Source organism: Myiozetetes cayanensis, unplaced genomic scaffold (assembly GCF_022539395.1).
Source record: "Myiozetetes cayanensis isolate MyiCay16 unplaced genomic scaffold, myiCay2020 scf7, whole genome shotgun sequence".
Taxonomy (NCBI): domain Eukaryota; kingdom Metazoa; phylum Chordata; class Aves; order Passeriformes; family Tyrannidae; genus Myiozetetes; species Myiozetetes cayanensis.
In genome coordinates this window covers 21,165,890-21,192,433 of record NW_026087964.1, presented here as the reverse complement: position 1 = coordinate 21,192,433, position 26,544 = coordinate 21,165,890, and the positions used below count along the sequence as shown (strand labels likewise).

At 42.2% G+C, this 26,544-nt stretch overlaps 1 protein-coding gene across 1 annotated transcript in view; it reads left to right on the top strand.

Moving 5' to 3' along the window:
* The first annotated feature begins 2,177 nt into the window (after window positions 1-2,177).
* Window positions 2,178-26,544, top strand: part of BEND4 (BEN domain containing 4) — a 33,276-nt gene continuing 8,909 nt past the window's right edge. The window contains 4 exon segments of the mRNA XM_050338546.1: window positions 2,178-2,470; window positions 2,472-2,539; window positions 10,754-11,320; window positions 24,231-24,322. Coding sequence (XP_050194503.1) covers window positions 2,178-2,470; window positions 2,472-2,539; window positions 10,754-11,320; window positions 24,231-24,322 — 1,020 coding nt within the window.

The following is a 26,544-nucleotide window of genomic DNA, read 5'->3' as shown; positions in this document are numbered from 1 at the left end:
TTTAGGTCAACATACCTAAAAGAATCACTGACAGCAAAGTAGAGGAAAAACTGAGCCTTCATAAAAACAAACAAAGGGGTATTTTGGTGGTGATCGGCACTGTCAAAAACCTCAGCATAAAGAAATCCAGTGCATATTCCATTTTCCTCACATATGAGGTCCCTGTCTCATTTTGGTGGCTAAACATTCTTCTCTCTTCATGTCCAGAGACCCAGCATCTGCCTGATGAGCTGCAGGGACCCTGGTAAAGAAGGTAGCTTGGAGAACATGATCTGCCACCCTTGTTTTCTGTGTTTGTAACAAGGTTCATGTTAGCCAAGGGCTGTTTCCTCCCACCGGGAGCTGAAGGGTAGGCATCAACACCAAAGAGTACTGAGCTCCTAGAAACGTAGTTGACACCTGAGCAGGTAATTTTTGGCTGTTTATTTGAATCTAACTATTGAGAGCTTAATATTAACTTTAACAATTTTAGTATTGACCGCCGAGAGCTGCCGGCCACAGCTGTAACAGAGGCCAGTCAGATGAGAAAAGGTGGAGGACAGATTTTGTTTCTGAGTGGAAGCAGACTTTATCTCACACGTATTTCCAGTCTCTCTTTTGCATTACAGTACAATATGTTTTTAAAGCACAAGTGATCAGAGATAGTCTGAAAACAAAAGACTTATGATTGATTTTGCTTAGGCAAAATAGCGATTTCTATTACACTAGCCTTTACTTAGATGCTTTTGGCTTCTACAAGGAATCAATTTATTCTACTTGTCAAAAAAATCAAAATCAGAAACAGCCCAGCTCCTGGTATGCCCTGCATGAAAGAAAAGCCTGGTTTGTAGAACTTAGCTCCAGTCTTCTGCATTAGATGGGCTGAAGACTGCAGGAGTTAATTACGTCAGTAAAGAAGGTTCGCTTTTCATTTCCAGCAAGCCAGACTCTGACTAAATAAATAAAGCTGAAATAGGAGAGTGATGACCACAATAAGTAGCCGAAACTCCATGTCATGACAGAGGAACAATTTCCCACCCGCCACTTAAATACAGCTAAGGTGTTCTGTAATTTTACTTCCACAAGCCAAAGGGTTTATTGTAATCCTGATAAATTATAGCAACAAAAGGAGGCGAGAAGTGGGACAGAAGAAGGGAAATGTTAATGCAAAATATAAAATTGCCTCGCAGAAAAGAATAGGGAGAGCAAGCAAGCGGTTTGTTATCATTTATTTTTCTTCAACATATCATTTGGTTTCAGCTGTCTCCCATCTCACCCAGATCTCCACCATTTCTCAGAAACGTCTCTCGATGGCATCTCATTCTCCTCCTGTCTTTCACCAGCGTTTCATTATTTCTTAACTGTCCCTGAAAGGACCCGGGCAGGCGGCAGGGGAGGGGGAGCAGGCACAGAGGGAGAAGGACCAGCCTGCGCCCCACGCGTCCGCCCCATTTAAGCAGTTTCCAAAAAGCGGGGAGGGGGACGGTGAACTGGGCGTTGCAAATAATGTTAAATGTGATTAATCTCCCGGATTCCTGGAAATCTGACATGCATGAGTTACAGCAAAACCTCTTTTATTTCGCCATGAAATGCTTCTGCATAATGAGAAAGAAAATGTCCTCTGTGCCCTAATCAACTCTGACAGGTCCTGGACTCCGAAATACTTTTATTTATGGCATTATTTATTTCACCCCTAATAACTGGGGAGGCGGGCCCGCGGCTCGCTCCGTGCGGGCAGAGGAAGGGAGGGAGGGAAGAAGGGAGGGATGGCCGGGCGGGCAGCGGGGCTCCGCGCCCGGCCAAGGGGACACAAAGTTTTTGCAGCGGCCGGCGCTCGACGGGGCGGGGCCGTTCTCCGCGGCCGGGCCGGGCCGGGCCGTGCCGGCGGTGCCGAGAGGAGCCGGGAGAGCTCCGCAGCCGCTCACCCCAAGCTCCGCGGCTCACCTGCCCCGCGGAGGGCGGCCGGGGGCGGTGGCGGCCTCGCCAGCGCCCGCCTCCCACCCCGCTGCTATTAGCAGAGATTACCCTAAACACTTGGCGGTCGCTGCCCGTCTCCCTCCAGGCATTGGCGCGGCCGCCTGTCAATCAGGCCGGCGCCCCGCCGCGCCGGGGCTCCGCCGTGCCACAGAGACGAGCCGCGGCGGCGGCAGACACAGCCCCGGAGCGGGGCCGCGCCGCGCCGGGGGAGGCGGCGGAGGATGGAGGAGGAGATGCAGCCGGCGGAGGAGGGGCCCAGCACCCCCAAAATCTACAAGCAGCGGGGCCCCTACAGCGTCCTGAAGACCTTCCCCGGGAAGCGGGCGGCGCTGGCCAAGCGCTATGAGAGACCCACCATGGTGGAGGTGCCCCGCGGGCGCGGAGCGGGGCAGCCCTTCCCGCACGCCGCCGAGCCGCTGCCCTACGCGCCGCACGGCCCCTTCCCCAACGGGCCCGCCCGCCCCGCCGCCGCCCCCGGCGCTGCCCAGGGCCACCCGCCCGCCGCCGCCGGCCCCGAGCTCCTCGGGCCGCTACGGCCCCTGCCCGGCGGCGGCGGGGGGCGGCGGCGCGGAGCTGAGCGCAGGTACCCGCAACTCCTCTCCTCCGCCGCGCAACTTCGCGGGGCACTTTGCAGCAGGCGGGAGCGGGATGGGGGCTGCGGGCTCCCCCCTCCCCGACGCGCACACCCCTCTCCGGGCGGCTGGCGGAGGGCTGACCCTCTCTGGGTCCCTCGACTCGGGGCTGGCGGCGCCGGGCGCCCCGGGGCTGGATGCGGGGGGGACGGGACGGGCGGCTGGGTGCACCCGTCCGTCGGGCATCGGCTGAAGTTCCCGGGGCGGGCGGGGAAGGGTCGCGGTGAGGACTTGGCGGGGCGGCCGTGCCCACCGGCGGGAGGGAGCGGTGCTGTCACCGCTGCCGGCGGGGCGGGCAGGCGGGGGAGCCCCGGGCCGGCCGCTCCGCCGGGGAGGGCGGCGGGCTGGGGCCGGCTGCCCAAGGAGCTGCTGGTAATGGAGAGGCTGCTGACGGAGAGGTGGTGATTTTAACAGAAAGAAAATAGATCGGCTGCTTGCCTGCACCGTTTTCGTAAGATGCAGCGAGGAACAGGAGATCAAATTATTTTTATTTTTTTTTCTTCAAAGGTATAAGATACCGAGATGCTGAACGTGTAGCTTTCTTCTAGTGATGGCTTGGAGTTAAAAACCACGTAGATCTTGATATGCAACCTAAATTTGGCATCAGGAAATGGGAAATTGCATCTTTAAGCAGAGTACAATCAAAAATGAATTACAATAAATCCTATATAATTGCATAGGTCATTCTCTTTAATGAGATTTTATTAACCTGACTGTCAAGCTTTTGAGTCAGGCAGATATTTTATCTTCTTCAACTGATAAAAGTGTCAGCTATAAACCACCATATAAATATTCATAAATCTACACATCTGTGGCAGCCTATCAGCATCATTCTTTTGGACATTAAAAGCATTCTAATTACTTTCTGTCTAGCAGAGCTGAAATGCTGCCTGTTATAGTATGTGCTTGGCAGGCATGATTGCTTTTGTTTGCCATCACAAATAGCAGCATCCTATTTTATATACTGATGGTCCAGAATATATTCAGGGTTTGACTGAACAGGATGAATATTATGAAGCACCATCTGGTTTTGATAACATTGGGTATATTAACTCATCTGTTAATTTTTGACACATCATTGATTTATTTATTTAGAAAAATTGGATCCTGTTTTGGTATGTTGCTGTTTGCCTTTGTAACAAATGTGATGACATTTCCTTACTAAACAGGGAGATACGCTAGTTAATAGGATATATGGCTATGTTTTAATGCCTGTTTTCACTTAGAAGCAGACGTGTACTTGAGGAATTTATCATGTCTTGTTACTAATAATTCAAGTACTTTACCAAAAAAGTTTAATACTTGAATAGATTAGCCTGAAAATTCACGTCTCTGACACATAGTTGCGTGATCTGTGGCAGAAGGTCATCTTTTTTCATGAAACTACTTCTTATTTGAAATGCCCAAATGGTGGTAGTTAGGTATTCTGTGTGGCTCACAGTCAAAACACTGATGATAGATGTGACACCTACATTTCTTTACAGAAGCAGATTACGCCATGGAAAAGATTCAGCTGTCTGGTAGATGATATACAACGCCATATTCACAGTAAAGCCCTCTGGGCTTTGATGAGCAGAAGTTTGGACTCTCTCCTGCCTGTGTACGTTGTACTAACCAGGCACTGGAGCGGGCTGCAGAGTTCATCAGTGATTCAGTCCTGTGCTAAAGAAAGAGATAGTTGAGGAACTGCCATTTGTGCACTGAAGTTCTTTGAAGTCCCTCCCCCTTCATCTGCACGTTCAGGCTTTACTTTTACTTTAGGTTCCTAAATGGGTCCCAACATACCCTTTGTTCAGACTTAAGTACCAAGAGAAACAGAGCAGGAGAAAACAAACCAAAAATCTTGTTACAGTGTGCGAAAGTGGGATTTTGTACAAGTTGTTACCAGAGACTCATAGTTGTTACCGGAGATGGCCCACGAAGTTGGTAAGGTGACTAGAGCACCTCCCCTATGAAGACAGGCTGAGAAAGCCTGGAGAAGAGAAGCCTGCGTGGAGACCTTACAGTAGCCTTCTGGTATTTGAAGAGGGCCCACAAGGAAGCCAGAGAGGGACTCTTGAAGAAGAACTGTAGGGATAGGGCAAGGAGTAATGGGCTCAAAGGGGAAATTTAGATTAGGTATATGGGAAGAAACTCTTTACTGTGAGGGTGGTGAGGTACTGGAACAGGTTGCCCGAATTGTGGATGCCCCATCCCTGGCAGTGTTCATGGCCAGGTCGGATGGGACTCTGAGTAACCTGGTCTAGTGGGAGGTGTCCCTACCCATGGCAGGGTGTTTGGAAATTGATAAACTTTAGGGTCCCTTCCAACTCAAAACATTCTGTGATTCTATAAAGCAAGAGGCAAGGTTTAGACCTCCTGGATATTGTAATCCCAGAGCTAAGGGTGCTTTCCTGAGCTATGCACCTATCCTTCCTGCTTGGTGATGAAGTAATCCCATGCACCTTGTGTTGGAGGAGATGTAGTGTTGGTAAGCTGAGCAGGGAGCTAGCTGGGACCCAGAGCTGTATGTATGTGAAGTACTCACATTGACCAGAGGCTTGAAATCCTCTTAACAAATGCGTGAGCCAATTTAATAGCTCAAGCTGTCTCTCAGGAGGCAGAGCTGGGGTTTTGCCCCTGAGGAGTGGGAGCATTTGCATGTGCTCCGTGCATGGTCTCTCTGCACTTTGCCCACCATCTCTGGGTTTCCCGCACAGCGAGAGGCAGAGGCCCAGAACACCCCTTAGCCAGAGGTTCATCTCAGGTTGTGGGTGTTGTAGGGAGGGACAGGTCCTTCTCTTAGCAGGTGTCCAGTTCCATGTCTGTTCTCCACAAGACAGTCACCGTGCACAACTTGTACAGTTTTCCCATTACCTTATCCCTAGCACTTGGCAGGTAAATACTTGAATTAAGGAGTGGAGTGCTGTAGGTCATGGTTTTGTAGGAACACCCATTTCACTTCAGTTTCAGAGATCTTTTTGCTGATACTCTTCACCTGTGCAGGCAACAGTGAGCAATATGGCTACTAAAACACCATTACTGGCATGCCTAACTGTGCCAGCGACTTAAACACTTAATGCAGTTGATTCTTAGTCTTCAGTCATGGCATTTCTGGCCCCGTGAGATTCAGAGCTCCAAGTTTGCTTTCAGGAACAGGCACCTCAAACACAGCCACAAGTAAAGATGCTTCCATATTTTTGCAGCTCTTCCTAATGGTTACAGCTCTTGCCAAGAATGACTAGTTTCTTCCTCAGTCCCTCTCTAAGAGACTACCCTCACTTCCAGGCTTCATCAGAATTGCAGGAAGAGGAAAAGGATGAAGAGCAGGTGTTCTCTACCCAGTGCCACAGTAAAGAAAAATCTAGCTTGAGATCCCATCATCTAGAGAAAAATCACACATGAGAAATGTCATCTTGCTATGAGAAATGTGGAGCTACACTGCAACACAACCCTTCTCTCTCCTCTAGTGAATAGTGGTTACTCTGACCGCTGCTGCTACTGTGAGCCACACATATGGATGCATTCAAAGCACCATTTTCTTACGTGAAACATTCATTCTTTATTAGTCTATTCTGATTATTTTCCTGCTGTGAAGACAATGTGTATCTTTGTCTTTGGTAGCATGTACATTAAACAGTATCATAATCCACCAGAGAAACTCATCTTCCTTAGGAAAGCCTGATGATGTAGACCTTACACTGGGCCTTAAAATTTAAGGTGGGTTTTCATGGAAAGCAGAGAAGGAAGAGCAGAGCTGTCTTACAGGTATTACCAGTGCCAGCAACCTGGCATATTTAACATGACCAGTTAATAAAGCTCTGTCCTGCCAAGACAGAAAACCAGTTTGTTAAGTGAACAGCAAAGGTGAAGATCATTGTTTTGACCTTAACTGAGGAACTGGGAGCCCTCATCTGGAAGTAGATCTGTCAGATTAGTACTGAAAGGGCCAGGCTGTCTCAGGAGTCCTCATGCAAAATGCTCAAGAAAGCATCACTTAGTCATGGGAGGTGTCAAATGGTCTCAATTTTGTGACCCAAATGCAGATATTTACAGCAGTGGTCATATCTAAAAACATAATGATAAAGTCTCTATGCTTGGATAAAGCCTACTTTTAGGGGATACAGGGCTGCTGCCCTAGGATCTCAATTAATAAAAATATGATTATAATCAAATCAAGAAATACAAATAATCAGGTGAGAGGGCTGGAATCCTTTAAGGTGAAGAGTGAGATGATTGAAACTGCTAAGGAACCTGGACTTTACAATCTAGCTGAAAATTAAATACCAGTGAATACATTCCCTGCAGGGAAGAATGTATGGTATTCAGACCCACTCAGTAGCTACAAAATTGACTTTTTAAACCAGCTGCCCAAGGATACCAAGGAAACTGTGGAAAAGCCACAACCTGAATCCAGAGCCATTGAGACCAAACACAATGCCTTATTAATAAAGCTGTCTGGTCTAAGTATTGAAAACACTTAGGTGTAGGAAAAGCTGAGGTTATACCTGCCAATTTTTCCAGACATCTTTTCTGATGCATTAGTGTAAGTCATCAGGTTGAGTTTCAGAAATTTGCTCTTACTAAACCCTGTTTTCAGTGTGGCAGTTGAATAGCTAAGAAACTCCCATAGTTCAGCATCAAAGATGCGAAGAGAAGAAGATGTAAAGCTGAATGCTGTATCTGGGAGTTGATACCTGATTTGCTGTATGTATCTTCTGGTTACTTGCAGTCTCAAGTCTCTAGTTACGGATACTTATACTTTTAGCAATTTAATTCTGCTCTCTTGGAGCTTTATGGGCCTAATCCAGCAGGTCCACGTTCAGACAAATGTCTAGGTAAAGTCAACAGAAGTTCTGTTCTGTAAGACTAAAGACTGGGGGGTCTGAGACATTAGAATTACGTGGTCGATGAGCATGATAATAAGGAAAAGGAATATCATAATAAGGCTTTAATAAACTGTTTATGCTGTTTCAGTCCAGTGCAATGATTTCAATAGAATCCTACTTTCATAGAAAATACATCCATTACATTAAATCAATTAAGAATCATATATTGGTGTTTATTCAGTAGTAATCACATAAAAACAACTTTTTGTGATTTCTTAAGTGATTAGATGTTGCACAGTGCTTGCATTTCTAATTACAGTCAGTCTGTAAAAGCTGAAATCCCAATTTCTACAGTATATGCTAAATGGGCAGCATTTGTTTTTATTTTTCCTCCATCACAAAAATAACTGTAGTTATCATTCTCATTTAGGGTTGTTCAGACTGTGGGTGCATGCACTATAACTGGTGTAGAGGTCGCTTCAAAGTGGTACCCACTTCAGCACAGAGCCAGCTGTTTCCAGAAGATGTGCTGAGAGCATCCCTCACTGGTAGTGCCCAGTGGTACCCACAAAAAAAGCATTTGTGACCTAGCCCTGCTTTGTCATGACTCTCATTTTTATGTCTTTGAGTATGGGATAAAGTTAAGAAAAAAAACAGTAATTGCTGTTATTGTGTCTTTGTAGCAGATCTGATACTGAACTGAAGACTAAATCAATACTGTCATTTCTGTGTAAAATTTCAGTTACATTTTAAGCCATTATTACAGGGAATGTGCCTAATGCATTACCTTTTACAACAAAACTAATAATTAATTTCATCTTTACTGATGTCAGTGTGTATTACAGCATTCTTCAGAACTAGTATTTTGAGTGTCAGGTTACTTTTTGCTGTTTTTGAGGAGAAATCATAATAGTAGAATAACATCTCTTATATTAATCTAATCCCTTTTCTATTGTTTCATTTATATTTTGTCCCCTTGTAACAAGGATATACAAAGAACGAGTAACTGTTTTGTGAACAGGGACAATAACGATTAAAATACAAACAGGAAATACGACTTTAGGCCTGGAATCAGATTATAGGATTAAAATTAATGAAAAAACTGTTCTGTAGTAGGATTGCAAAGTTCCAATCAATATCATCCTGTAATAATTTTAAAGGGAAATGTGGGAAGAAATAAAGCAAAGAAAGCACAACTTGAGATTTTTAGTGATGCTTGAGTTTCTTGATTTTCCTTTGGTTTATCAGGTCCCAGCTAGAAAGCTGCCATGTCACTGGGGTTCCATTCTTTTAATTTACATTACATCTGTTGTACTGTGTTATTTGCATTGTAAGAGTTAAAGACAGCTGGCCTTAGGTTAGTGCAGAAAAGGGAGGGAGAGAGACAGCAGGTATGGAGGCTACAGAGCACCTGGCACCTTACTGGCGCCCACTTACAAACGGGTGGCAGTGCCTGTGCATTTCAGCTCCTTGGAGATTTTAGTGTGGACAGAGGACATTGCATAATGCTTTGCACCAAAGGTGTGTTGGGGAAATCTGCCTTAGTTCATCTGAGCCCATTTACAGGGATGTGTTCTGGCTCTTTAGCACAGGAGGCTGATTGTGAGGATGCTTAGTGGCCTTAGGGCCACTCCAGTCCTTCACGTGCCACTGGGCAATCCCTGCTTGGCCCTGGGCAGCCTCATGACCCAGCGCTGGGCTTGGGCTTGCTCTGTCCGCCTCACATCACTGTTCTTAGAGTTAAGTCCTCAGGAGATCACATCCTTGGGTTTTGTGCCAGAGAGGACTCCTCTGACTGTGTTCGAGGCTGAAAGCATTTGTATGGTGCTTCAGCCCTGTCCTCTTTGCAGAGATCTGGAAGATGGTGCAAATGCAAATTAGTGTTGTTTCAAATATTCCTCAGGCCAGCTGTACTACCTCAGTGTAAAGTAGATTTTCCACAAGACAGTGTATCTTCTGGATTGTGAAGAAGTACTGTGAGAAGTGCTACCTTTTAAAGGCCTGAATTCTGAATGTTTCTGTTATTTATGTGTTATCAGTGTGATGAGGCTATGTTTTCATCTCTACTGATGAAGTTAAGATAAATGAAGGTCTGGGGTGCTTAGTATCATGCATCTGTAGCAGGTTTCAAAAGTAAATGCATTTATCACTTTCTAAAAGTCAAGCCTGCCTGAGAAGTGCTCTCCAAAATTGGCAGCACTTTAACCCACCAATCTTTTTTTCGTATGCAAAATGTTAGTTACATCTGTTTAGACACCTAGAGGAACTCAGCTATGAATAAGCAAAAAAAATATATTTAAAGACATTATTTTTATTGGGGAACCTAACAGGTCATATCATAAATGTCTTGGTCATTTTCTTTCTGAGTCCAAGAAGCATTACAGCAGCTTGAACTGTACATAAACATTGCAGAAATGGATCATCCTCCTTTGTAGGTTTAGCTTGTAGCTGCTATTGCTCCCTGAGGTGTGACACCTCTTGTCATTAGAGGTAAGGCTGACCAGGTACAGCATGGCATCCTTATCCTACTCCCAGAGCTGAGCTGCTGTCTCCAGAAACTGCTGCACATCCCCATGTGGAGTTTCCTGATTGTATCCAGAGCATCTTGAAGAACTCCACACTGCTCTCCACTGTGTGACACTGGCCTGACCATAGGAGGTCAGTAGGACAGAAAAAATTCCTCCTCTGACCAGGGGAGCTTCATGTTGTACGTTTGATGTCTTTGCTTTATTTAAGAAGACAGTTTTGTGCTTATCATATGGGGTTTTGGGTTGTTCTTGGACATATCTAGAACATAAAGCAAAAGGAACAGAATCAAAGTCCATAGAATTGAGTGAGGGTTGCATGAAGTGTCTATGTCAAACAACTGCAACAAAACTGAAAAGCAATAAAAACAAAGCTTGGAAGCTTTATTGGAGAGGAACAGGGTATAGGATGAAGATGTGGTGCAAAGTCCTGCAAATATGTATAGAAAACACTCTCTAGCAGTTGAAAATGGCCTTTCAGAGAAGTACTTACTTGAAATTTTACTCATAGCAAATTGGATGGAATTTGTATTTTCCTCCCCATTTTCCTGACTTAATCCCTCTGAAAGAAGATGGCAGTAAGCTGTGTCTATCATCACAATGCATTTCTGATTAACAGCAAGGGCACAAGGGCACTCTCAAAATAGAAACAAAGTCAGTATTGTTTTAAATCACAGTGTTGCAGAAGTATTAAAGCAGAAGCCATAATTTTAATGTGTTCAGAAATAAAATGCATGCTGCTGTAAACAGTTGTGTACATTCATCTAGCTGCTACTGCCTGGCATAACCTTTTGCATTAGGTTTCTGTGATTCATGTTTTCTTTTGTTGCAGAGAGTCGAATGATTCTGGATGCCTTTGCCCAACAATGCAGCCGGGTTCTAAGTCTCTTAAATTGTGGTGGAAAACTACTGGACAACAATCACTCTCAGTCCATGATTTCTTGTATAAAGCAGGAAAACCCAAATTATAGTGAAAGACAAGAGCAATGTCAGCTTGGGAAAATGGTCCATAGTCAGACGTCAGACATTTTAGACATAGAGATGCAGTATATGCAAAAGAAACAACAAACCTCAGCCTTTCTGAGAGTTTTTACTGATTCCCTTCAGAACTATTTGCTTTCTGGGAGCTTCCCTTCTCAGAACACCTCATCAATAAGTGATTTTAGCCATCTGGCAGATGTGGATCCACTTTCAACCTCTCCAGTACACACTTTAGGTGGATGGACATCTCCAGCAACATCGGAATCTCATGGTCATCCATCGTCTTCTACACTTCCAGAGGAGGAAGAGGAGGAAGAAGAAGAAGGTTACTGCCCTCGGTGTCAAGAGCTAGAACAGGAGGTAATTTCATTGCAACAAGAAAATGAGGAACTTCGTAGAAAGTTGGAGAGCATTCCAGGTAAATAATCCCTTGCCATGTAATGTTGCCAGTCAGTAATTAAAATGGTTTGGGTAATAGTTTGTTTCAAGTTCTAGTAATTTGTTAAGGTTGCAGTCATAGTAGTCAAATACTGGAATTTGTCTCCAGCCGAAATTCCTGTATCTGTGCCCCGTGGAAAATTGTCTGCTGGTTCTCATCCCTATGAATCTTGAGTCATGGACTAGTGAGCTGTGTTCAGGTAGGGGATGTACTTGTAATCTCAGATTCCACATATCAGGTGATTTGTCACAGTAATTTCAAACATATGCTTTTATAACTCATTATCTGTCTTGTTCTTTAAGTAACATTGCAGCTTATAAACCTAATTCCCTTTTGGGCCTCTTTTTTTCAGTTACTTAAGGAAACTATTCAAAGGTACATCCATACTTTTACCTGAAATAAATTTGCCTTTTAACTTGAATAGTATCTCTTAAATTGCTGTTAATTTAGGGAGAAGGATTAATACATCTCCTTTCATCCATCTTCAAATAAAACCTAATAAAAAAGCTCTACAACAACTTTTCTGGTTCAGCACTAGCTACAAGCCACTGGGAGAGAGAAAGAAAGAAGACAGAAACACCCAATCTAATAGAACTCCCTGTGTGAAAAGCTCCTCTTGCCCTTTAAACCTAGGACTTCTCACTGTTCAGATGTGCCAAGATACTTGACAAGTGGTATTGGATAAGAGCAAAGTATCTTGGACCCATATCTTCTCAACTTTCAACACAGACAAAAATACACCTCAAATAGTAATACTAAAAGCAGACTGGAATTTAGCAAAGAAAAGAAGCATACAACACACTTCTGATATGTATAAACGCTAGGGAGCTGCACCTTTGCTACCTGAATTTGAGGTGCTTAGGGTAGATCCATGCAAAATTAATTGAACTAATCTCTAAATGGCAGAAAAACATGTATATATAGCATGGGCTGCAAGAGAGAAAATACTTGAAAGCTGCTAACTATGCAGAAAGAAGGCAGTAACCAACTACTGCCCCAATATGGAGGGGCAGTTGAAAAATCTGAGCAAAAAGCAAGCAGCAGTCTTCATAATTCTTCTCCCCAGCTATCAGTGATGTATTATGCATTATTTATATAACATTGTGTTTTTCTTTTGTGTATTGGTCCATAGGAGTACAGACAAATTGCATAAGAAGCATTGTTCAGTGCAGAGAAAACCCAAAATTTAGAGTAATTCCCTCCCCCCTCCCAAAATCTGGAGTTACTGTAACTCATGCACTCTCACTGGTTTCAGCATCATCTGGAAACACTGCATGACAAAGGGAATTGTGCGCACTTCAAGTCCTGTTGCTCCTCGCTTCAGGGTGTAAGACAAGAAATTATCATTTAGGATCTGTAATGTGACCTACAGCTTTCATTCAGTCTGAATGCAGTACTGAATGCAGTGATCTTTTTCACTTTGTCTAAAGCATAATTTACATTTGCCTCAGGTAGTATGTCAGAAGGCCTCCAGTCCTGAGTTGAAGACACTGGTGAGCAGCAGTTCTACCTCTTACTCTGTCACTTGGTTCCAGTGCTTAATTACACTGGTGAAAATATGTGCCTTATTCCCCATCTGACTACCTGAAATCAGCTTCTAGCCATTGACTTTTATACTTGGCTCCACTAAATTAAGTGCTCTGTAAGTCTTGGTACTTCTTCTGATTGAAGGTACTTACAGACTGAAAACTGACTTAATTTCCATTTTAGATAAACAAAGCAAACAGAGCTGCTTGAAACTCCTCAGATGAGTTGAATACTTCTTTCCAGTTCTCTTCTCCCCTTTTGATCATTTCTTTAAAATTTGGGCACTGGAAATGCATACAGTACAGTCCTATCTGCCTGATCAAAAGTGAATAGTCTCTTTGCTCCTACCCATGGTTGCCCTGGTCAGTTGACTATTGGTCATGCTGCTGAGCTCCCCGTTCTGCACACATTTCTTCCTAGACATGCTTACTTTGTATTTGGCAGTGTTCATGTACTATGTGTTCCAGTTTGTTCTGGCTGCCCAGCTTGCCCACTGTTTGCCAATTCTTCCATTTCTCTATCATCCAGATTTTTTAAATTCTTTTTAAATTAACTTTGTGTCCCGGTTAGAAATGTTGAATGGTAATGAGGTTGTTCGTCTCTGTTGAACCTTTCTAGAAACACATCTATTAATGATGATTCCCACAATGACAAATACTTGAGTTGTCAGTAGCAAGTTCCTAATCTATGTATGTTCTAGTCTACTGATAATGTGTGTTGCTCCTTTTGCAATCATCTAACTCATGGTAGTAAGTTAAACGCCCTCAAGGAGCCTAGGTGTCGTATATTGTTCAACCCAACTTTTTCAAGTGAATCTATAATCTCATCAAAGAATGACAATCAGGTTAGTCTGACAAGTTCTACTTTCCATAAGACCATTTTGACTGGCATTAATTATATTCATGTTCTTGAGTTCTTATTCAATTGAATCCCATAGTGATCACCTGTATTTTGCTAGGATTAATGCTGGGTTAAGCAGCCAGTATTTACCTGGGTCATCATAGTTACCTTCATCTCCCTTTAAAAGCAATAACCATGCATAATAATAGTCATTTTACACGCCCCCGGAGTAATGAAACCCCTTGTTAACAGTGTATCAAAGGAAGCAGACAAAGATAAATTAAATGTGCAAGGACATAGGACTTCATCTGCCCACAAAAAATCATCATCAAATGCATCTGTTGCTGCCTGGGTGACATACAAATAGATCTGAAGTGATTTGTGTGTTTGGAGAAGCAGTAAGAGCCACAGAAGCTGCCTCAGATTTTGCTATGTGGTAGGACAAAGGCTTGAGCTCCTCAGGCAGTCCCACAGCCACCACTGAGCAAAGTTAATCAAAAACCAACTAAAGGCAATGTCTAATTATTTCTGTCTGTAGTGCTGATTTTGTTCCAGTGAGCTTCTGCTACCAACAATGCTGGCAGAAATTTTTCTGTTACTTGAAATGCCCAACTCTCTGTATGTAAATAGGAGCAAAGGGCTCATTCTCTGAACCCTTTTTTGATTTGCCCATCAAGATGTTGTGTGCCTCAGGAGGGAACCATAAACCTCCCTGCAGAGTGTTTCTCCACATCTATCAAAGTCATGACAGAGCACAGACTTTCTTCCCTGTGCATTTGTCCACCTCATGCTGGGCATCCCAAGGGCCAGGGAAGATGATGAGTGCAGTGGAGAAGCAACTGAGGAGGCAGCTAGATGGGCATGAAGGCTGCCGTACTGTCTCCACCAAGCCACCAAAGGAGCAGGAGTTTTTTTTGTATAGTGGTTTTCCTTCTCATCCTTGGGGGAAACTGGGCCAGAGCTGCTCGATGGGGCTGGCAGGGGACCCTGTGGGGCAGTGGTGATGTGCACCGTCTAGTCCCCATGGTCACTGAGGCTCCCACTAGCAACCCTCTCAACAGACTATAAAAGCACCAACCCCTCCCTTCTGCTGTATAATATGAATCATTTTATCCTTTTCCTGAAATGCTTTGCATTTTTTTTACTTTCCATATGCAAAAGCCCTTTTAAAATCCATGAGAGTTTGCGATCTAAAAATAGTTACCACTATACATCTCTGCCTCTAGTTCTGCAGAGCAAGACTCACAAAGACAACACTGAGAAGAAGAGTGTTTCCTCAGCAGATGTAAAGGCCGTGACTTTTTTTTTTTTTTTAACAAATATTACAGAAGACATATTCTCCTGTAGCTTTTGGACATAGAAAATAAGATTTTTCACTTTTCAGGACTCTGCCCTGTTGCTGTAGAAGCCCTCCAGTTCTGTAGGATCTTTTTGCCTATAGCCTAGCATCACTCTTTGGCAGATCACCACTGGAGAAAAACGATTACATGGGTAAAATATTGCATATATTTTGGTTATTGTATGGGTCAAGGGTTTTTTCCTCAAAAAATATTATTTGACTGAAACAATACTTAAATTTGTGTGAAATCTTAATTGTTCCAGCTATGGAATAAATGAAGAAAAATTAATATTTCAGTACTTGGATTTTGAAGCAGTATTACTTCTTGCAACTTTTTCAGTTTCCCCAATATTTTTTTTTTGGGAAAATCATTAACCAAACATTTTCAGGTTTCAGTTCAACTGAACAGAAACATTTTCATTTAGTGTGTTATTTTTTCTTGTTTTGAAATTATCATTAGATAATTTCTGGAAAGAGTTTGGCAAACTTATCGTTGGCTCTTTAAGGGTTTGAGACCATCAAGAACAGAGCAAATTAATTCATCTATACAAGGAGAAAAGTATCTCCTAATCTCTTGCCTCTGTACAGAAGTTACTGGGGCTGTGATACATTCCCAATAGTGAAATAAAGACCTATTTGTGGAACTGCATGTAAGACCTGGATTTAAACAATCTAATATATGAGGATATTAAGCAGTTGTTTGTTATTGTCAGCATGATTTTCTCGCAGTTTTTGACCTAAAGGGAAGAAAGTGTTTCCAGGTGGTTAAAGCAAAGGTCCAAAATCACATGAGTGAGGGTTTGCCTCCTGGTGCTCCCCGCTTTGCTGCATGTTTTTGGATAGTAGTGAAAAGGTATAAGTAAGATGAAGCACAATGAGGCAGTGATTATTCCTGCCTTGTTAGCCCAGCAGCAGAACATACTACAGCAAACAGCAGAAGGATGGGAGTGGAAACCCCACTCAAATGTAGACAGCTGATCACCTGTAGAGACGGCATTCGGCGTGGCTGCAAGTAGCCAAAGCAAAGCGGGATTTGCAGGTAGAGTTAAGATCAATGTAATTGAAAAAGTCAGACAAGTTTTCCAGGAGGTTTTGTGTGCCCAAGGCTTGACTCTTTTTTCTGACTATTGGATGATCTAATAAAAGATATTACTTTTCCCTACAAATCCAGTCCCCTTTATACTTTCAGAGCATCGTATTTCCAAAGAGCCTACTACAGCCACAGCATAGATAAAGCAGCCATCAAGGGTTACGATGAACACTTTTTAATGTCCTTTTTGGTCCTTTTTCTTGATGTTCACATTTAACCACTTCTTTGGTTTCCCTTGATGTTCTGGATGTTTTGGTCTGATCTGTGGCCTTGTTCTGCTGTTCAGCTTCAAAGTGTGAAGTTACTGTGAGAAGAGAGAGCCTCGAGCACGGTCACCCAGTGTTTGGCACAAGAACCCCTTTGAATTTGCAGCACAGCTTTGCTTTGCTGCTTGCGGGTGCTGGCTTACTTTACTAAACCTGCCTGAATACAAAAACTTACTGAAACATATACTTGCAGCAGACTGGGGCTTTATTTATCTGTATTCTCCGCCCTTCTGGGTACAAACCCATGAGAATTTTGGAGGTCAGGTTTCTTAGCCTTCCTTGGGGAGCAGGAGCTGGTGGGAGTTTTGTGGGGAGCTGCAGTTCAGCCTGGCAAGGATGAACTCCCCAGTCTGAACTTGGGTTTGCCTTTTGCAGGTCAACATTTGGCATTTTAGTGACACAAATGGCTGTCCCCACTCATGGGGGACTCCTTGGTTTCCCTGTTAGTTTTCAGCAGTAGAAATGTATACTAGAAGGGTTTTTACATACAATGTCCCTTCAGCAGGGAAGACTTCAGAGCTGAAAGGGAGCATAAAAAAGGTACCTTCTAATGAGTGAAGGAAAGTGAGGGAGCACAGACAAAAATAAAAGCCACAGGCACATGTGACAGCATCACTTAAATGAGAAATGCACAGCTGGCTTGCTTTATCTCTTCTCGTCTCTTGTTTGGGCAGAGGTGTACATTCCAGAGGCATTTGGAAGGGGAACAATCTTATTTCTAGAAGAAATTAAAATAAAATTGAAAGCCCAGTGGCCTTTCAGATGCAGATTAATAGAAATTAAATAGTTTTCCACTGATGGAAAACATCACTGAGAGGGATTTTAAAAGTAATGGGATTTTTCTAGAATTTTTTCTCCCTTCCCTGTTTTTGGCAGGCATGTAGGTCATTTTAGGAAATCTTGAACACCCTTCTACACATAATTGATGCCCAAAAAGGCAGATTAAAACTGTTTAGAGATAGAATTCTAAGCCTTTAAACAGCAAGGTATTTATTTGCGACGTCGGGGTAGCTTCCAGCTCAGGCTGGACAAAAAGCTCCAAAGTGATTGAGTAAAAACAAGCAATTTATACAGTTTCTGATCATGATTACAACATAATCACATGCATATTCATATCATTGCATTATTAGATTACAATATTCATAGCAGGTGGAGTCGGGGTGGAGATTGAGGCGTGGTCTCTATTTTGAGGAATATTATGGTGGTTCCGGTCTTGCCTTCATCCTGGGGTCGCAAATCTACTCCTCATCGTCAGGTGACCTCGGGGACCTTCTGTTCTTTCCATTGTTCTATGTTCTGATTGTCCAGGCTTGAAGAAAACCTTGGCTTCAGGCCTATTTCACCTATTCAAATGTCTACCTTAGCCTATTTGGCTATAATTTATTACCTCTGGGCTCTTTGTGCAATGTATCTGTTGGTTAGGTCTACAGAATTTGTACAGAACAAAATCTCCTTAGAGCAATACAGAAACGGGGGGGGGAGATAAGGGGTTCTTACAGTAAAAGTATTTTTGATTAACTCTTCTAAAACCTTGTCTTCCTTCATAATGATTATTTTGATTTCTCCTGGCTGCTCTCACTACAAATGGTTATTTTACCATCCAGTCACAAACATCCAAATTTGTAGGGTCTTGAGCACTGAGATCAGTTCCTCCAGAGATCCTAACCCCTATCTCTCCTTGCCCCTTGTTGTTTCTCCAGCTCAACAATTTGCCTTCATGGACAATCCAGCTTTCACTGGCTTTCAGCTGACTATTGAAATAAATGACTGTATGAGCTGAAATAATCTGAGCCATGTACACTTCTCCAAATCTCAGGCAGAGAAGGCATCTCCATTAATGTTATAAGAAATTCACACAGCCATGTGGTTCGTCAGCACGTTCCCTATCATTTGTTACATCTTTTTGACAGTCGAGCATCAATTTAGAAATGCCCTGCAATGAACCCGGAGAGAAGCATCGCTCAAGGTCAAGCAAAGGAGGACACATTGCAAAGCTGAGCCAGTCGTAACTAACAGCTGCTGGGCTGAGCAGGGTGGATGTTAAGTGTACACCCTTCCCAATTCTCCTCCCCCTGGCAAGTCAAAGCTAAATTGTCTTGAGTGCTAAGGGATTCATCTTCTGCAAAACACCAGGAGGAATACTAGCCGGTGTCGGCTACAGAGCACAAAATCTCATTAGTGAACAGAATAACCAGATTTCGTACTGTCTGTTTATGGGGCTGAAGCCACCACAGGTGGACACGCTGCCAAACTGGGGGTGAGCCATCCCTTCTCACTAGGCCTGTCTGATGCTGTGGGAGAGGTCGGAGATACACTTTATTTACCTTGGAGATGTGCCTTATTTACAGCCAGCCTAAGCATCTCTTCACAGTGCTGTGCTTTGGCACTATAAACAGCCCTGGAGTGTTTTACACTGGGAGGCCACATTTTGGGGACGATAAATGAGAGCCCTCATTTTGACAGATACCAATGCAACATTTATAATGAGCAAAACCCCAGCCCAAACCAATAATAAAGATGTTCTTGGCACTTCGTAAAAAGTTGGAAACAATTATTAGAGCCAAAGGTTAAAAAAAATAAAAAATAGAGTGAGCGATAATTGGGAAACATTAAAAGCATGTTATTGAAGGCCCCAAAAGACTATCTAGAAGGAAAAGTTTCATGCTGGTTACAAACAACCAGCTTAGAGGGAAAATAAAGGAGCAGTTAGAAACAACAAATAGCTTAGAGGGGAAGTTGATGATGATCAGTAAAAAGCAGAAGTTAGGATCAGTGGCAAATTAATAATAAAAATTAAACCTGGAGCACTGTCTTGAGAAGGCTTTCTTTTCCTGGCAAAATTAAGGAAAAATATGGCATGCTAATAACAGTATTGGACCATTATCAGATGGTAATAGGTTTTATCAATAATATGGAACTGCTTATTGAGTATTCTGTTCTGGTATTTGTGAAGAGTAAAATAATGCAGTCACACCAATTTAATGATGATGGTAAGCAGGTAGAAATATTTTCCATTGCCATCATAACTCTGGGTGTTAGCACACATTCACCAGCAGCTTCATGTGGGATGCAGCCTTAGCTGTCTGTCCCAACTCCCTCCTGACATGGGGACAGCTGAAGAGCTTGTTAGTCAGAGCCAGAATTGCCAGACTTTTTGAAAATTGTAGAGATGTGGATTCCAGCCCAGGTTATAGGACAGAGTGGTTCAAGAACAGAGTCAGAGATGTCATTGCCAAGAGAGCTGCAGCATGGGCTGCCAGGAGGGGATACCTTCTTGAGCACACCAGCTTTTCATCCCTTTAGTGCACATTAACATACTACCAAAAGAACTAGGCAGCTGCTACCAAAGTGTGATGTTTTCAAGATCATGAGGTTTGAACAACTCCCTTCAGGAACTAAAACAATATGTTCTGGAATATTTGTGACACTACAGAAGACCGAAAGATGCAAATACTGTCTGATTGTTGTATTTTATTTAAAATACATATGAGATGTCCTTTAGGATTGTGGGTTTGTTGGCCTGATATTGACTAAATAATTGCATAGCTGATGCCAGCTTCAATTAACAGAGTACTGAAAGGGAATAATACCATTAGTACCAGGCCAAATTATGGTTTTGATGAGACAAAAACTTTGGTTGATGAGGGTATTGCAGATATTCAGGGTGTTACATAACATCATATTACAAAAAGGGATTTAAAAATACAAATATATTTGTATCCAGGAAATTGCTACGATGCAGCTGAATTTCTGGAGGGAATTTTTGTGAAACTGTTCACACTCCATTCTTTTAATACTTTAATCCATGAAAGAAAGCACACAGTCATTGCTCACAGCTTGCAAACAGTGCAGAGGTAGCAGTGGGTGAGGAAGATGAGAGGTGACAGACTTGGCCGATCACAGTGCCGATTACTGTGTATTGAGGCACAGAGAACATCACTCTACTTGGTTTCAGCCCCTGGGAAATGTACACTGAGAAAGGCTTTTGGAAGACACAGTAATTTCCCGCCTGAGTATTGATGCATAGCATGGCCAAAAGGGCCACCATGGCCTTCATCTTTACTGACATACAAGCTGGTGTAGGGACTCTGCCTTTAGCAGGAGCCCAGCACCTTGGAAACATCAGTGTTGGGCTCAGCAAAGAGAAGATGAATAAATGACTTCACCACTAACTGTAAGCATGTAACAAGTGACAGGCATTTTCCATTTATTTTTCCAAAGATTTTACAAACCCAGAAAGTTGAAAGAAAATGCAGACTTGAAATAAAGTTTATGTTCCTGAGGGTGAAATAGCACATGCTGTAACAACGAGCTGAGGGTAGAAACTGCATCACTGGGAGATGATGACTTGGGTTGTACTGTGTTTTACCCACTGATGCTGTCTGGTGCAAGGAGGACTTAGTTGCTGTGCTGTGTGGCAGCTCAGGCTGAGATATCACAGCCCAGCTTTTGTCACTGGCACATTTGGTGGCCACCACACTCACCGTTCAACTATTACAAATTAGAATACTCTTCAGAGAAAGCTGTGACAAGCTGTGTCAAATAAGCACTTGTTACAATGTACAGATGCCTAGAATGCCAATGACATTTTAAAACTTGGATCAATAAACAGCAAATACCTACCACCTCTTACACATGTCCTGCTTAGCATCTGAGCAAGACCAGCCTTCCCCAGCATGCCAAGTGCCCTGTACCCCTCCTCCTCACCCTTTAGTTCCTGCTAAGACCTTGCTCTTTCACTTGCTGCAGGCCAGGTTACTTTGCCAATTCCAGTGTCATTTCTAGGACACTGGCACTTTCAGAGAGTAAAAGCTGTGGAAACTTCTTCCCTAAAGGGCAAGAAAATTACTGCCTCCCCACAGGCTTTCTACTAAACCATAACAAGCCAGTGTTATTTCAACATTGGTGTCTTTCCCCTTGGTTACAGTAGGTGCAGATCCTTGTTAGTGATGTCGGTGCTACGTGGAAATGTGCATAAGAGATCAGCTCTTGGGATTATGATTTTGTTAGGTCTAGAGACCACATCAAAGACAAAGATAAACAAAATAAATAAGCTAGTAGGTTTAAATGATTATTCATCTTCACAGTTGGGAGCCCCAGGCTCTTATGTTTGCTCTAGGGTTTGGAGGAAATAGAGAATATTTGAAGAGCCATAAGAGGGACTGTATCTCAGTAACAAAACCAAAGTTTTGAGTCTCTGCCTCGTGTTACCCTCTTTGTGGCTTCTTTTAGGCTTCAGTTAATACGGCAGCCCAAGAAATCTGGATTTGCAAATAGCACTTGGTGTTTGAAAGGCTGAGGTTATTTGTACCAACAGCAAACTGTGCTGTGTGATGGCTTTACAAGTCAAAAATGTTCAACATCCTCAAGTCACTACAATGATAACACAATCATACAATTTTGTGGTCAAAACATTACTGCTTTTATGAAGATAGAGGTTTTTATAAGCTTTGTCTAGCTTTTAGTACTTTTGTGTTTCTCACTGGTAATGAGAACACATTTTATCAACAGCTTGTAGTTAAAGTAGAGCTGTACTTCCTCTGCTGGGGACATGACAGGTTAAGTAATTTCCTGTCATCTCGCTTATGCCTCATCCCTTTGGAAGAACACAGGTAAACATATCTTTGGATAGCCTGCAGTGAAATTACTTACTGTGTGAAAAATCAGCAGCAGGAGTAAATACACTGGTGGGTCACCTTACAGAGAAGTCAGTGTGTGGTGCAATAACATGGGCATTTATTGGTCATACCAGGCACTTTGCATGGCTTCTGTATGCAGACTGTCGCGGGAGAGTGGAACACTTAGACAAAGTTTTAAGAAGCAAAGCCTTGCCTGTGAGTCTCGAGGTGCAGAAATTACTCTCTTGCTTTCTAAATTCCTTCTCAGGGAAGGGTTTAGGTGCGGCTGAATCCTATCTTAGCCTTGGTCTGTGTTAGCAGTTTAAATTTAAAGGAATTATAAAGGTATGATTAAACCACTTTGTCCTACAGGTTTTAATGATGGCAAAACAGATATATTTATATAAATGAATTATTTATTATGACAAATCAACAAGTAGGTGAACAGATGAAAACTTAATCAGAATTATTAAGTTTAATTAATCATTAATAATATTAATTATTAATATTAATTAATAATATTAATTTAACTATTAACAGTGTAAAAGCTAAAAAACACTCCTAGTAGAGTATTATGTAACAAAGAAATATGCATAACAAAACAATTTTATTAAAGTAGTTGTATCGAAGCTAGCAAAAGAAACAATCATTAAGTAGAGATTGATGTAACTCACTGTGCGAGACAGTGGGCAGATCTCTCTCTTTCTCTTATCCCTTGGGAAGTAACCATGAAGAGGCATCCCTGCTTCACAGGAGAACCTCCACGCTTCAAGGAAGTATGCGGAAGAATCTGCTATAAGGAAGTTTGGACTGGGCTTTTATAGTTATGAAGGGATGGACTGGTAGTCACAGATTTACAAGGTCACAGACTAGCCTATCTGTCGCATCTTGTTTCAAAAAAAGGATGTATATTCGAAGTCTGATGAACCAGAATGATCTTAGCATAATGTAAAACCAAGACAGCACCCTGTTGACAACAGCTGAACTTGCATGATAGTTTGCATGATGGCCTGCGTAGGATGCGTTATTGGATTTTAGGTCTGTTCAGGGTGAACTATCCTGCCACACACACTGCTGGTTGTAACACCACTTAGCCCTCAGTAAAGATTCTGTTTTGCACAGAATTGTTCTGCACCCTGGCTGCCTAGACCGGGGCACAACTGCTGTGCAGTGTGAACGCTGAGGAAAGAGTGAAAAATACCTGTAAATCCTACTTTGAGACATTCTCAGCTATTTCAGTGCTGGCTTTCAGATTGCCACCTCGATAGAAAGCCCAAAACACCACATTTTTCCAGACATAAAGGCTGAAAGCCAAGAAATAATAATTAAAAAAAATTCTTCTGGGTTTTTAGCTGAAACTATGATTAAGTCTGAATATTTTACAAAAACAATCCATACAAAGTGTGAGAGTGATAAGGTGCCTTAGACACTAATGCAACATCATGACTGACTTGTGTTAGGTTTTGTGTAGTTCTCCTATGGTGTTTCAGGCTCGGGAGAAAAGAGCTGTATCTCAGAAATACTCCAGAGTTAATCAGGGTTGTGGCAGCATCTGCTTAAGAGAGACCCATAATTGAATCATGCCTAATTAACCTATCACCTCAACAGAAGAGAATAGGATGTTGGTACCACTACTGAAATGGATGAGAGTGATGGGAATGGAAAGTGGGAAGGATGAGGGAAAGAGAAATAAAGCAATTTGTTTAACATCTAGTTTTATAGCAAATTCAGGAGGAGGGAAGGAATAGACATTAAGGTATATGAATCATTGAATCTCTTCAGACTGTAGTTTCAAAAACATTTGAGCATATTTACATGTTAATCAGTGCATTATTTAGGTCCAAGAAATGTCTTCTTCTTTGTATGGTTTGGGATTTTTACAGTATTTACAGATTTTTTTCTTATTATCATTACTGCTGACCTAATTTGTTTTTGTTATAATTATAATTACAAACTAGGAAAAAACCCTTTGAAAACTAGTGGGCAGAAAATAAAAGCAATGTCAGAGATCTCAAATAGGAAATACAACATCTGTTGTACATTTATTAAATGAAATGCCCACACAAATCAAAATTAGAAGTATTTCCTACTTGAAATAAATCTCACAGATGTACAAAACCAATCCTGAAGAACGCTGCTTGATTCAGTATTGTTGTTCTATTTCATGCTATATAGCTAATATACAATAATTGCAATTTGTTTCATGCAGTGCCCTGCCAGACTGTTTTAGATTATTTGAAGACCGTTCTTCAGCACCACAACCAGCTTATGGTACCACAGCCAGCAGACCATCCAACTGAGGTAGTATACAGTGAAGACAAGCTGCATCTTTTTATGTTTGAAAATTCATTGAAAACATGTAGGTAAATAAATAAGCACTGAAATAATATATTTAGTAGTAAAAAAATATGTAAAATCTACTGTGAAACTGTCATTCTTAGCTACAGTAATGCCCCAAATGGAGGAGACTCATCATTAGTGTAACCTAGAATGACTTTACTGAGCAATACGCAACTCCCTCAATCAGCACCAGCTGCACTTGCCTTGCTTCAGGTAATTTTTCTCTCTCCTCAGAAACATCACTTTTTTGATAAAAATTTAGGCTAGGGCTAGCTTGGTGAAAACTGTGGCTGCACTCGGCAGCTGCTGGTGCACAGAGGCTGCAGCCCATGTGTGGGGGTTACCAGCATGTCAGACACAGGCACAGACACGTGTGTGTAGCCCTGACATGGTTAACACTAAAATACATCTTTTCTTCATTTTGCAGACAGACCCAATTAGAGACTTCTGCAAGTCTGTGGAGAGCTCTTGCTTCTTGGAAAACATCCCAAACAAAACATACAGTGCAAACAATTTTGTACTTGATATCGAGTTTGGGGATTTTTGTAATTATGATCTTTTTTAAAGTGGTGCAGTGAAAATGCAGCACACTAAAGTCCTCCCCTTCTCTAGAAGGTAGATGTATACATCTCTGTATCAGCTCTAGTGTAACTCCTGTTAATTTTGCTCCAGTGTCTTTCTATCCAGGCTTGAAAAAATGCTTGAAATTAAGTGGTTTTTGTTGAGACTTTTCTCGTTTAGACTGTCTGTATTTGAGACCCTTGCTAGGCATGTTTTTGTATATGTGTCACTGTCCATTCATGGAAACAAAATCAGAAGAGGGAAGACTTAGGTGTAGTCTGATCTGCCTTTGCACATAAATGATACATAGTGTAAGCCTCACATAGTCCAACTTACCATAGTTTCGCTGAAGATGCTTTGCAGCAGTTCAGGGTGTGCATCACTTTTTTCCTCCATTCTGTTTTATCCTGTGCAAATTGTACACATATTTATATTTATATGTAGTTAGTTGTTCTCACTCAAATATATTCCAAAGTTTCATTTTCTGTTTTATAATGCTCTTTTGCTTAACCAAAATTTTCAAATACTGTAAAAACCGAGGTTGTTCTGTAATATCCCACAAGGAATAGCTTGTCACAATGTGACATAATTTTTCCTTCAATTAAACACATAGATATTAATCATTTATTCATGAGCTTAATCATGTACAAATACAAGCATGAAGGCATTTGTATTTTGGTTCTTCCTTCAGGGTCTGCTTATTTTATTTCTGGGAGGTTTTCTGTTTGTTTTATATTAATGAGTGCTGGACACACTAAACCACATCATATATTTAGTGAGAATGTTTTACCCAGAAGTGCTTTTCTTTCAGAGGAAGCAATGAAAGTGTATCTGTAGCAGATCCCAGGAATTGTTTCACATAGTAGCATAACATTGTATCATGCCTTTGGAGAACAATGAGGAAAAATATCCTAAATTTCAGGGGAATAAGAGAGAAGCATTATAAAATTGAGGCTGAGGAAGTTACACAAAATTTATTGCCTTCTCCTCAGCTAATAGTAATGTGAGCTCTCATGAAATCTAGACATTGGGTCCTTCTGCACTCTATTTCCATCAGTGCTGTATACACATAAACACAGAGGTAGCTTCTAGGATAGCTTGCTGCTTAGCAAAGAACATATGAGCATCCATCCTTAATGGACATGAGCAAGCCTGGAGCCTTACCCTGGGCATTGGGCTTGCATTGCGTAAGCCCTGCCTGCCAGGGCTTGAAAGAGAGACAGTGCCTACAGAGTTAGCTGCAGCTTGTACTTTGCACTGGTATCAGTAAGAATGGTCCTTGATTCACTAGAGGTTTTTTGTAATAGGAAAAAAATAGGTTTCAGAAATCTAAGGTAGGAAAATAATTGACTTCATATAAAAGGGATAAGGAGCTAGGTGCTGAAAAAATGAAGTACCGACATGAGTATCACATGGTCTTGTGTACTGCTGTAGTGGAACAAACCAAGGAAGTACTTGTGTCAAGTCCTTCTGGCATACTGTGGTCATAGTTGCTTTAGCCTAAGAGTATAGCAAACACCTTCAAAGAGCTTTCCATGCCGCCCCTCTGCTCTTCCTCCTTCTCCAGCCCCTTCACCGTTTTAGCAGAGGACAAGGAGCTAGACTGGATGGAAGGTAATGTT